Source organism: Eucyclogobius newberryi, unplaced genomic scaffold (assembly GCF_026437365.1).
Source record: "Eucyclogobius newberryi isolate DKJ021-1_F unplaced genomic scaffold, fEucNew1.0.hap1 SCAF_63, whole genome shotgun sequence".
Taxonomy (NCBI): Eukaryota; Metazoa; Chordata; class Actinopteri; order Gobiiformes; family Gobiidae; genus Eucyclogobius; species Eucyclogobius newberryi.
Genome location: NW_027316312.1, coordinates 430001 through 443501, shown reverse-complemented (window position 1 = coordinate 443501; position 13501 = coordinate 430001). Strand labels below are relative to the sequence as shown.

Below are 13501 nucleotides of genomic sequence, written 5' to 3'. Positions count from 1 at the left end.
TGTTTGGCGTGTTCACCTGTGTAACTCTGTTTGGCGTGTTCACCTGCGTAACTCTGTTTGGCGTGTTCACCTGCGTAACTCTGTTTGGCGTGTTCACCTGCGTAACTCTGTTTGGCGTGTTCACCTGCGTAACTCTGTTTGGCGTGTTCACCTGTGTAACTCTGTGTTAGGCGTGTTCACCTGCGTAACTCTGTTTGGCGTGTTCACCTGTGTAACTCTGTGTTAGGCGTGTTCACCTGTGTAACTCTGTGTTAGGCGTGTTCACCTGTGTAACTCTGTGTTAGGCGTGTTCACCTGTGTAACTCTGTGTTTCGCGTGTTCACCTGCGTAACTCTGTGTTAGGCGTGTTCACCTGCGTAACTCTGTTTGGCGTGTTCACCTGCGTAACTCTGTTTGGCGTGTTCACCTGCGTAACTCTGTTTGGCGTGTTCACCTGCGTAACTCTGTTTGGCGTGTTCACCTGCGTAACTCTGTTTGGCGTGTTCACCTGCGTAACTCTGTTTGGCGTGTTCACCTGCGTAACTCTGTGTTTGGCGTGTTCACCTGCATAACTCTGTTTGGCGTGTTCACCTGCGTAACTCTGTTTGGCGTGTTCACCTGCGTAACTCTGTGTTTGGCGTGTTCACCTGCGTAACTCTGTGTTTGGCGTGTTCACCTGCATAACTCTGTTTGGCGTGTTCACCTGCGTAACTCTGTTAGGCGTGTTCACCTGTGTAACTCTGTGTTTGGCGTGTTCACCTGCGTAACTCTGTTTGGCGTGTTCACCTGTGTAACTCTGTGTTAGGCGTGTTCACCTGCGTAACTCTGTTTGGCGTGTTCACCTGTGTAACTCTGTGTTAGGCGTGTTCACCTGTGTAACTCTGTGTTAGGCGTGTTCACCTGTGTAACTCTGTGTTAGGCGTGTTCACCTGCGTCACCTGTGTAACTCTGTGTTAGGCGTGTTCACCTGCGTAACTCTGTGTTTCGCGTGTTCACCTGCGTAACTCTGTGTTAGGCGTGTTCACCTGCGTAACTCTGTTTGGCGTGTTCACCTGCGTAACTCTGTTTGGCGTGTTCACCTGCGTAACTCTGTTTGGCGTGTTCACCTGCGTAACTGTTTGGCGTGTTCACCTGCGTAACTCTGTTTGGCGTGTTCACCTGCGTAACTCTGTTTGGCATGTTCACCTGCGTAACTCTGTTTGGCGTGTTCACCTGCGTAACTCTGTGTTAGGCGTGTTCACCTGCGTAACTCTGTTTGGCGTGTTCACCTGTGTAACTCTGTGTTAGGCGTGTTCACCTGTGTAACTCTGTGTTAGGCGTGTTCACCTGTGTAACTCTGTGTTAGGCGTGTTCACCTGCGTAACTCTGTTTGGCGTGTTCACCTGCGTAACTCTGTTTGGCGTGTTCACCTGCGTAACTCTGTTTGGCGTGTTCACCTGCGTAACTCTGTTTGGCGTGTTCACCTGCGTAACTCTGTTTGGCGTGTTCACCTGCGTAACTCTGTTTGGCGTGTTCACCTGCGTAACTCTGTTTGGCGTGTTCACCTGCGTAACTCTGTTTGGCGTGTTCACCTGCGTAACTCTGTGTTTCGCGTGTTCACCTGCGTAACTCTGTGTTAGGCGTGTTCACCTGCGTAACTCTGTTTGGCGTGTTCACCTGCGTAACTCTGTTTGGCGTGTTCACCTGCGTAACTCTGTTTGGCGTGTTCACCTGCGTAACTCTGTTTGGCGTGTTCACCTGCGTAACTCTGTGTTTCGCGTGTTCACCTGCGTAACTCTGTGTTAGGCGTGTTCACCTGCGTAACTCTGTTTGGCGTGTTCACCTGCGTAACTCTGTGTTTGGCGTGTTCACCTGCATAACTCTGTTTGGCGTGTTCACCTGCGTAACTCTGTTTGGCGTGTTCACCTGCGTAACTCTGTGTTTGGCGTGTTCACCTGCGTAACTCTGTGTTTGGCGTGTTCACCTGCGTAACTCTGTTAGGCGTGTTCACCTGTGTAACTCTGTGTTTGGCGTGTTCACCTGCGTAACTCTGTTTGGCGTGTTCACCTGTGTAACTCTGTGTTAGGCGTGTTCACCTGCGTAACTCTGTTTGGCGTGTTCACCTGTGTAACTCTGTGTTAGGCGTGTTCACCTGTGTAACTCTGTGTTAGACGTGTTCACCTGTGTAACTCTGTGTTAGGCGTGTTCACCTGTGTAACTCTGTGTTAGGCGTGTTCACCTGTGTAACTCTGTGTTTCGCGTGTTCACCTGCGTAACTCTGTGTTAGGCGTGTTCACCTGCGTAACTCTGTTTGGCGTGTTCACCTGTGTAACTCTGTTTGGCGTGTTCACCTGCGTAACTCTGTTTGGCGTGTTCACCTGCGTAACTCTGTTTGGCGTGTTCACCTGCGTAACTCTGTTTGGCGTGTTCACCTGCGTAACTCTGTTTGGCGTGTTCACCTGTGTAACTCTGTGTTAGGCGTGTTCACCTGCGTAACTCTGTTTGGCGTGTTCACCTGTGTAACTCTGTGTTAGGCGTGTTCACCTGTGTAACTCTGTGTTAGGCGTGTTCACCTGTGTAACTCTGTGTTAGGCGTGTTCACCTGTGTAACTCTGTGTTTCGCGTGTTCACCTGCGTAACTCTGTGTTAGGCGTGTTCACCTGCGTAACTCTGTTTGGCGTGTTCACCTGCGTAACTCTGTTTGGCGTGTTCACCTGCGTAACTCTGTTTGGCGTGTTCACCTGCGTAACTCTGTTTGGCGTGTTCACCTGCGTAACTCTGTTTGGCGTGTTCACCTGCGTAACTCTGTTTGGCGTGTTCACCTGCGTAACTCTGTGTTTGGCGTGTTCACCTGCATAACTCTGTTTGGCGTGTTCACCTGCGTAACTCTGTTTGGCGTGTTCACCTGCGTAACTCTGTGTTTGGCGTGTTCACCTGCGTAACTCTGTGTTTGGCGTGTTCACCTGCATAACTCTGTTTGGCGTGTTCACCTGCGTAACTCTGTTAGGCGTGTTCACCTGTGTAACTCTGTGTTTGGCGTGTTCACCTGCGTAACTCTGTTTGGCGTGTTCACCTGTGTAACTCTGTGTTAGGCGTGTTCACCTGCGTAACTCTGTTTGGCGTGTTCACCTGTGTAACTCTGTGTTAGGCGTGTTCACCTGTGTAACTCTGTGTTAGGCGTGTTCACCTGTGTAACTCTGTGTTAGGCGTGTTCACCTGCGTAACTCTGTGTTTGGCGTGTTCACCTGTGTAACTCTGTGTTAGGCGTGTTCACCTGTGTAACTCTGTGTTTCGCGTGTTCACCTGCGTAACTCTGTGTTAGGCGTGTTCACCTGCGTAACTCTGTTTGGCGTGTTCACCTGCGTAACTCTGTTTGGCGTGTTCACCTGCGTAACTCTGTTTGGCGTGTTCACCTGCGTAACTCTGTTTGGCGTGTTCACCTGCGTAACTCTGTTTGGCGTGTTCACCTGCGTAACTCTGTTTGGCATGTTCACCTGCGTAACTCTGTTTGGCGTGTTCACCTGTGTAACTCTGTGTTAGGCGTGTTCACCTGCGTAACTCTGTTTGGCGTGTTCACCTGTGTAACTCTGTGTTAGGCGTGTTCACCTGTGTAACTCTGTGTTAGGCGTGTTCACCTGTGTAACTCTGTGTTAGGCGTGTTCACCTGTGTAACTCTGTTTGGCGTGTTCACCTGCGTAACTCTGTTTGGCGTGTTCACCTGCGTAACTCTGTTTGGCGTGTTCACCTGCGTAACTCTGTTTGGCGTGTTCACCTGCGTAACTCTGTTTGGCGTGTTCACCTGCGTAACTCTGTTTGGCGTGTTCACCTGCGTAACTCTGTTTGGCGTGTTCACCTGCGTAACTCTGTTTGGCGTGTTCACCTGCGTAACTCTGTGTTTCGCGTGTTCACCTGCGTAACTCTGTGTTAGGCGTGTTCACCTGCGTAACTCTGTTTGGCGTGTTCACCTGCGTAACTCTGTTTGGCGTGTTCACCTGCGTAACTCTGTTTGGCGTGTTCACCTGCGTAACTCTGTTTGGCGTGTTCACCTGCGTAAGCCGGCGTCGCTGTTCTCCTCTGGGATCAGCTCGGACTCGCTCTGGGCGATCCTCAGGGCCAGTTCTCGGTCTCGTTTCTCTTGCTCCAAAACGGCCTGACGAGACGCTTCCTCCTCACGCTCTGCCACCAGCTGGACCTCCATCTCCACCTGCAGGTCAAACACATGAACTACACTTAACCACCTCCTGCTCCATATTCAGAGTTTAGAACAGTTTTATGACTTTAGATCAAACTTAGAGTTAGCCTGGGATAAAGTAGTTATAGCTGGAGACTTTAATATCCAGGTGAAGGTGAGTGATGACTCTCTCAGTAATGCCTTCAGCGCCTTGTTAGACAGCATGGGTTTCACTCAGAATGTAAATAAAGCGACTCACACTCTGGATCTGACCTAACGTATGGAACAGAGTCAAAATCCACTATTATTCCTTTAATCACTGTTCACTTCCTGCACATGTGTAAATTCAACTGTACGTTTATTGTACACAGTGAGCATCGTTTTATCATCGTTTTATCATTGTTCATTATTTTATGTTGCACTGAATCACCAAAGCATCTGGGACAGGGGCACCTCAGAGATCATCTGGGACAGGGGCACCTCAGAGATCATCTGGGACAGGGGCACCTCAGAGATCATCTGGGACAGGGGCACATCAGAGATCATCTGGGACAAGGGCACCTCAGAGATAATCTGGGACAGGGGCACCTCAGAGATCATCTGGGACAGGGGCACCTCAGAGATCATCTGGGACAGGGGCACCTCAGAGATCATCTGGGACAGGGGCACCTCAGAGATCATCTGGGACAGGGGCACCTCAGAGATCATCTGGGACAGGGGCACCTCAGAGATCATCTGGGACAGGGGCACCTCAGAGATCATCTGGGACAGGGGCACCTCAGAGATCATCTGGGACAGGGGCACCTCAGAGATCATCTGGGACAGGGGCACATCAGAGATCATCTGGGACAAGGGCACCTCAGAGATAATCTGGGACAGGGGCACCTCAGAGATCATCTGGGACAGGGGCACCTCAGAGATCATCTGGGACAGGGGCACCTCAGAGATCATCTGGGACAGGGGCACCTCAGAGATCATCTGGGACAGGGGCACCTCAGAGATCATCTGGGACAGGGGCACCTCAGAGATCATCTGGGACAGGGGCACCTCAGAGATCATCTGGGACAGGGGCACCTCAGAGATCATCTGGGACAGGGGCACCTCAGAGATCATCTGGGACAGGGGCACCTCAGAGGGGTGTTTGGTTTAGACCTGGTGCCAGCTCCAGCAATTACAGAGAGAAGAACCATAAATCAAGTGTTCGTCTCAGAGTTGGGACACTTATGGGGCGATCGAAGGGGACACAGAGGAGAGAGAGAGAGGGGCGATCAAAGGGGACACAGAGGAGAGAGAGAGGCGATCAAAGGGGACACAGAGGACAGAGAGAGGGGCGATCAAAGGGGACACAGAGGAGAGAGAGAGGGGAGATCAAAGGGGACACAGAGGACAGAGAGAGGGGCGATCAAAGGGGACACAGAGGAGAGAGAGAGGCGATCAAAGGGGACACAGAGGAGAGAGAGAGGGGAGATCAAAGGGGACACAGAGGACAGAGAGAGGGGCGATCAAAGGGGACACAGAGGACAGAGAGAGGCGATCAAAGGGGACACAGAGGACAGAGAGAGAGGCGATCAAAGGGGACACAGAGAACAGAGAGAGGGGCGATCAAAGGGGACACAGAGGACAGAGAGAGGGGCGATCAAAGGGGACACAGAGGACAGAGAGAGGGGCGATCAAAGGGGACACAGAGGACAGAGAGAGGGGCGATCAAAGGGGACACAGAGGACAGAGAGAGGGGCGATCAAAGGGGACACAGAGGAGAGAGAGAGGGGAGATCAAAGGGGACACAGAGGACAGAGAGAGGGGCGATCAAAGGGGACACAGAGGAGAGAGAGAGGCGATCAAAGGGGACACAGAGGACAGAGAGAGGCGATCAAAGGGGACACAGAGGACAGAGAGAGGGGAGATCAAAGGGGATACAGAGGACAGAGAGAGGGGCGATCAAAGGGGACACAGAGGACAGAGAGAGGGGCGATCAAAGGGGACACAGAGGACAGAGAGAGGGGCGATCAAAGGGGACACAGAGGACAGAGAGAGGGGCGATCAAAGGGGACACAGAGGACAGAGAGAGGGGCGATCAAAGGGGACACAGAGGAGAGAGAGAGGCGATCAAAGGGGACACAGAGGACAGAGAGAGGGGCGATCAAAGGGGACACAGAGGACAGAGAGAGGGGCGATCAAAGGGGACACAGAGGACAGAGAGAGGGGCGATCAAAGGGGACACAGAGGACAGAGAGAGGGGCGATCAAAGGGGACACAGAGGAGAGAGAGAGGGGAGATCAAAGGGGACACAGAGGACAGAGAGAGGGGCGATCAAAGGGGACACAGAGGAGAGAGAGAGGCGATCAAAGGGGACACAGAGGACAGAGAGAGGCGATCAAAGGGGACACAGAGGACAGAGAGAGGGGAGATCAAAGGGGACACAGAGGACAGAGAGAGGGGCGATCAAAGGGGACACAGAGGACAGAGAGAGGGGCGATCAAAGGGGACACAGAGGACAGAGAGAGGGGCGATCAAAGGGGACACAGAGGACAGAGAGAGGGGCGATCAAAGGGGACACAGAGGACAGAGAGAGGGGCGATCAAAGGGGACACAGAGGACAGAGAGAGGGGCGATCAAAGGGGACACAGAGGACAGAGAGAGGGGCGATCAAAGGGGACACAGAGGACAGAGAGAGGGGCGATCAAAGGGGACACAGAGGACAGAGAGAGGGGCGATCAAAGGGGACACAGAGGACAGAGAGAGGGGCGATCAAAGGGGACACAGAGGACAGAGAGAGGGGCGATCAAAGGGGACACAGAGGACAGAGAGAGGGGCGATCAAAGGGGACACAGAGGACAGAGAGAGGGGCGATCAAAGGGGACACAGAGGACAGAGAGAGGGGCGATCAAAGGGGACACAGAGAGGACTCTTGTCATTCTGAGCTTGTCTGAATTGATGATGTTCTGAGGTCAAAGCAGAGACAAAAGAAGAAAACTGCTTTAAAAGAGCTGAGAGCACGGATCATTCCAGACTCTGACGGGACAAATGTGCCACATGCCCTTCCTGTCTCCAGGACAGAGCCACATGCCCTTCCTGTCTCCAGGACAGAGCCACATGCCCTTCCTGTCTCCAGGACAGAGCTGTCACTCACGTCGTCAATACAAGATCAATATGTGGAAAATCGTGCAACACTGGATGGAAATAAATCTTTCAATGTTGCAGAAACGAATGAGCAAAAGGCCGTTTGTGATTCTGACGATGCAGTGATGATGCAGTGATAGTGATGATGCAGTGATAGTGATGATGCAGTGATGATGCAGTGATAGTGATGATGCAGTGATAGTGATGATGCAGTGATGATGCAGTGATAGTGATGATGCAGTGATGATGCAGTGATAGTGATGATGCAGTGATGATGCAGTGATAGTGATAGTGATGATGCAGTGATGATGCAGTGATAGTGATGATGCAGTGATGATGCAGTGATAGTGATGATGCAGTGATGATGCAGTGATAGTGATGATGCAGTGATAGTGATGATGCAGTGATGATGCAGTGATAGTGATGATGCAGTGATGATGCAGTGATAGTGATGATGCAGTGATGATGCAGTGAGTGATGCAGTGATAGTGATGATGCAGTGATGATGTAGTGATGATGCAGTGATGATGCAGTGATAGTGATGATGCAGTGATGATGCAGTGAGTGATGCAGTGATAGTGATGATGCAGTGATAGTGATGATGCAGTGATAGTGATGATGCAGTGATGATGCAGTGAGTGATGCAGTGATAGTGATGATGCAGTGATAGTGATGATGCAGTGTTGATGCAGTGATAGTGATGATGCAGTGATAGTGATGATGTAGTGTTGATGCAGTGATGATGCAGTGATAGTGATGATGCAGTGTTGATGCAGTGATGATGCAGTGATAGTGATGATGCAGTGATAGTGGTGATGCAGTGATAGTGATGATGCAGTGATAGTGATGATGCAGTGATGATGCAGTGATAGTGATGATGCAGTGATGATGCAGTGATAGTGATGATGCAGTGATAGTGATGATGTAGTGATGATGCAGTGATGCAGTGATAGTGATGATGCAGTGATAGTGATGATGCAGTGATGATGCAGTGATAGTGATGATGCAGTGATGATGCAATGATAGTGATGATGCAGTGATGATGCAGTGATAGTGATGATGCAGTGATGATGCAGTGATAGTGATGATGCAGTGATAGTGATGATGCAGTGATGCAGTGATAGTGATGATGTAGTGATGATGAAGTGATGATGCAGTGATAGTGATGATGCAGTGATGACGTAGTGATGATGCAGTGATAGTGATGGAGTGATAGTGATGATGCAGTGGTAGTGATGATGTAGTGATGATGCAGTGATAGTGATGATGCAGTGATGATGTAGTGATGATGCAGTGATAGTGATGATGCAGTGATGACGTAGTGATGATGCAGTGATAGTGATGATGCAGTGGTAGTGATGATGTAGTGATGATGCAGTGATGATGTAGTGATGATGCAGTGATGATGCAGTGAGTGATGCAGTGATGATGCAGTGATAGTGATGATGCAGTGATGATGCAGTGAGTGATGCAGTGATAGTGATGATGCAGTGATAGTGATGATGCAGTGATGATGCAGTGATAGTGATGATGCAGTGATGATGCAGTGAGTGATGCAGTGATAGTGATGATGCAGTGATGATGTAGTGATGATGCAGTGATGATGCAGTGATAGTGATGATGCAGTGATGATGCAGTGAGTGATGCAGTGATAGTGATGATGCAGTGATAGTGATGATGCAGTGATAGTGATGATGCAGTGATGATGCAGTGAGTGATGCAGTGATAGTGATGATGCAGTGATAGTGATGATGCAGTGTTGATGCAGTGATAGTGATGATGCAGTGATAGTGATGATGTAGTGTTGATGCAGTGATGATGCAGTGATAGTGATGATGCAGTGTTGATGCAGTGATGATGCAGTGATAGTGATGATGCAGTGATAGTGGTGATGCAGTGATAGTGATGATGCAGTGATGATGCAGTGATAGTGATGATGCAGTGATGATGCAGTGATAGTGATGATGCAGTGATGATGCAATGATAGTGATGATGCAGTGATGATGCAGTGATAGTGATGATGCAGTGATGATGCAGTGATAGTGATGATGCAGTGATAGTGATGATGCAGTGATGCAGTGATAGTGATGATGTAGTGATGATGAAGTGATGATGCAGTGATAGTGATGATGCAGTGATGACGTAGTGATGATGCAGTGATAGTGATGGAGTGATAGTGATGATGCAGTGGTAGTGATGATGTAGTGATGATGCAGTGATAGTGATGATGCAGTGATGATGTAGTGATGATGCAGTGATAGTGATGATGCAGTGATGACGTAGTGATGATGCAGTGATAGTGATGATGTAGTGATGATGCAGTGATGATGTAGTGATGATGCAGTGATGATGCAGTGAGTGATGCAGTGATGATGCAGTGATAGTGATGATGCAGTGATGATGCAGTGAGTGATGCAGTGATAGTGATGATGCAGTGATAGTGATGATGCAGTGATAGTGATGATGCAGTGATGATGCAGTGATAGTGATGATGCAGTGATGATGCAGTGAGTGATGCAGTGATAGTGATGATGCAGTGATGATGTAGTGATGATGCAGTGATGATGCAGTGATAGTGATGATGCAGTGATGATGCAGTGAGTGATGCAGTGATAGTGATGATGCAGTGATAGTGATGATGCAGTGATAGTGATGATGCAGTGATGATGCAGTGAGTGATGCAGTGATAGTGATGATGCAGTGATAGTGATGATGCAGTGTTGATGCAGTGATAGTGATGATGCAGTGATAGTGATGATGTAGTGTTGATGCAGTGATGATGCAGTGATAGTGATGATGCAGTGTTGATGCAGTGATGATGCAGTGATAGTGATGATGCAGTGATAGTGGTGATGCAGTGATAGTGATGATGCAGTGATAGTGATGATGCAGTGATAGTGATGATGCAGTGATAGTGATGATGCAGTGATAGTGAAGATGTAGTGATGATGCAGTGATAGTGATGATGATGATGCAGTGATAGTGATGATGCAGTGACGATGCAGTGATAGTGATGCAGTGATGATGCAGTGATAGTGATGCAGTGATGATGCAGTGATAGTGATGATGTAGTGATAGTGATGCAGTGATGATGCAGTGATGATGCAGTGATAGTGATGCAGTGATGATGCAGTGATAGTGATGATGTAGTGATAGTGATGCAGTGATGATGCAGTGATGATGCAGTGATGATGCAGTGATGATGCAGTGATGATGCAGTGATAGTGACAATACAGTGATGATGCAGTGAAGGAAAAGAACATCCTGCGCGCTCGTTAGCATATATCATCTCCGCCACACGTGCTCGCTTGTATCGCATTTTCGGAATAAAAATGGAATAATGGGCGATTTGGAGCGCGTTCTCCTGGAGCTGACGCCGTGAATATTAACGAGGAGAGGATGAGAGGCGTTTGACCCAGAGGAGGAGGCGTTTGACCCAGAGGAGGAGGTGTTTGACCCAGAGGAGGAGGTGTTTGACCCAGAGGAGGAGGCGTTTGACCCAGAGGAGGAGGCGTTTGACCCAGAGGAGGAGGTGTTTGACCCAGAGGAGGAGGTGTTTGACCCAGAGGAGGAGGTGTTTGACCCAGAGGAGGAGAACATCGCATCATATATTTGTCTCCAGGACGTTGGTCAGAAAATTGTGAAATTTGGTGAGAATGGTGTCGAGGAGTGGGCGGAGTTATTCAAATGACATTGATATCATCATGGCGTCTGTGGGAGGAGCCACAGAGCTGTCTGTGGCTTATAGCTGAATCAGAATAAGTTTATTGGCATTTATCAATGAACAGGATTCACGGACAAAGGAACACAAACATCAAACTGAAGAAGAAACACAAAAACAATGGACAATAAATAACAAATAACTACCGGATATTAAAATGGGTAAGTAGAGTTAAAAATAGACATGATATGTACTAAATAAAATATGTGGTGCAATAAAAGTGACAGTGAGTGACAGGTGCTTAAGAAGTGTTCATGAGGGAAAGAAAGTGTTCTTATGGCGGGAGGTACTGGTCCTGAGGGGCGTGGCCTCCTGCCTGAGGGGCGTGGCCTCCTGCCTGAGGGGAGTGGCCTCCTGCCTGAGGGGAGCGGCCTCCTGCCTGAGGGGAGCGGCCTCCTGCCTGAGGGGAGCGGCCTCCTGCCTGAGGGGAGCGGCCTCCTGCCTGAGGGGAGCGGCCTCCTGCCTGAGGGGAGTGGCCTCCTGCCTGAGGGGAGTGGCCTCCTGCCTGAGGGGAGCGGCCTCCTGCCTGAGGGGAGCGGCCTCCTGCCTGAGGGGAGCGGCCTCCTGCCTGAGGGGAGCGGCCTCCTGCCTGAGGGGAGCGGCGCAAATAGTCGTGTGTCGGCTGTAATTGGACCTGCTCCTACAAAGAGGTTTGGTAGTTTTCCTGCAGAAGGAGGAGCTAAGGACAGAGGACTCTGGGACATGTGTCTAAGGACAGAGGACTCTGGGACATGTGTCTAAGGACAGAGGACTCTGGGACATGTGTCTAAGGACAGAGGACACTGGGACATGTGTCTAAGGACAGAGGACTCTGGGACATGTGTCTAAGGACAGAGGACTCTGGGACATGTGTCTAAGGACAGAGGACTCTGGGACATGTGTCTAAGGACAGAGGACTCTGGGACATGTGTCTAAGGACAGAGGACTCTGGGACATGTGTCTAAGGACAGAGGACACTGGGACATGTGTCTAAGGACAGAGGACTCTGGGACATGTGTCTAAGGACAGAGGACACTGGGACATGTGTCTAAGGACATAGTTTCTGTCTTTCACTGTCCCCTCTGAGAAACTGCTGTTGTGATTTTGGACGTGACAAAGATAAATTGGAGTCATTCTGTGTCTCACCTGTAGGCGGCGCTCTTCCTCTTCTCTCCTCTTCCTCTCCTCCTCCTCCTGCTTCCTCTTCACCTCCATCTCTGCTTTCCTGAAAAACACAAACATCCCTAAATAAACCAGGACTAAACCAGGTCTAAAGCAGGACTAAACCAGGACTAAAGCAGGACTAAAGCAGGACTAAAGCAGGACTAAAGCAGGACTAAACCAGGACTAAAGCAGGACTAAACCAGGACTAAACCAGGACTAAAGCAGGACTAAAGCAGGACTAAAGCAGGACTAAACCAGGACTAAAGCAGGACTAAAGCAGGTCTAAAGCAGGTCTAAAGCAGGACTAAAGCAGGTCTAAAGCAGGTCTAAACCAGGACTAAACCAGGACTAAAGCAGGACTAAAGCAGGACTAAAGCAGGACTAAAGCAGGACTAAACCAGGACTAAAGCAGGACTAAAGCAGGACTAAAGCAGGACTAAAGCAGGACTAAAGCAGGTCTAAACCAGGACTAAACCAGGACTAAAGCAGGACTAAAGCAGGACTAAAGCAGGACTAAACCAGGACTAAACCAGGACTAAAGCAGGACTAAAGCAGGACTAAAGCAGGACTAAAGCAGGACTAAAGCAGGTCTAAAGCAGGACTAAAGCAGGACTAAACCAGGACTAAACCAGGACTAAAGCAGGACTAAAGCAGGACTGTCTCTGAGGGTTTGACACTCACACTTTCCTGTCGTCCTCGTCCTGCTGTCTCTTCCTCTCCTCCTCTTCTCTCCTCGTCTTCTCTCTCTCCATCTCTTCTTGGATCTTCTTCAGTCGTTCTCGCTCTTCTTCCTCTTTCTTCTGCTTCTGCATGTCACTCAGAAGTTTCTCCGAGCGTCCGACCAGCGCCTTGTACTCGTGGTCGATCTCCAGACGAGACATGACCACATGCTGGAAATGGACAAAGTGAGAGAGACATGTGAGACACATCTGAGCGCCACATTATGACACACACTTTAACTCACGATACTTTTGTGAAGAGACATGTGTGTAAGGACACGGGACGCTGGGACATGTGTCTAAGGACACGGGACGCTGGGACATGTGTCTAAGGACGCTGGGACATGTGTCTAAGGACACGGGACGCTGGGACATCTGGGACGCTGGGACATGTGTCTAAGGACACGGGATGCTGGGACATGTGTCTAAGGACACGGGACGCTGAGACATCTGGGACGCTGGGACATGTGTCTAAGGACACGGGATGCTGGGACATGTGTCTAAGGACACGGGATGCTGGGACATGTGTCTAAGGACACGGGATGCTGGGACATGTGTCTAAGGACACGGGATGCTGGGACATTTGTCTAAGGACATGGGACGCTGGGACATGTGCCTAAGGACACGGGATGCTGGGACATGTGTCTAAGGACACGGGACACTGGGACA

The 13501-nt window shown here is 49.9% G+C and overlaps 1 protein-coding gene across 3 annotated transcripts in view; it reads right to left on the bottom strand.

Moving 5' to 3' along the window:
• The window catches only part of LOC140348225 (unconventional myosin-VI-like), a 147832-nt gene that overhangs the window by 39770 nt on the left and 94561 nt on the right, over window positions 1-13501 (bottom strand). For all 3 annotated transcript variants that reach the window (XM_072434289.1, XM_072434290.1, XM_072434291.1), the window contains exons 25-27: window positions 12795-13003; window positions 12096-12174; window positions 4005-4162 (exon numbers count right to left, since the gene is read on the bottom strand). In XM_072434289.1, coding sequence (XP_072290390.1) covers window positions 4005-4162; window positions 12096-12174; window positions 12795-13003 — 446 coding nt within the window. The remainder of the gene's footprint in view (window positions 1-4004; window positions 4163-12095; window positions 12175-12794; window positions 13004-13501) is intronic.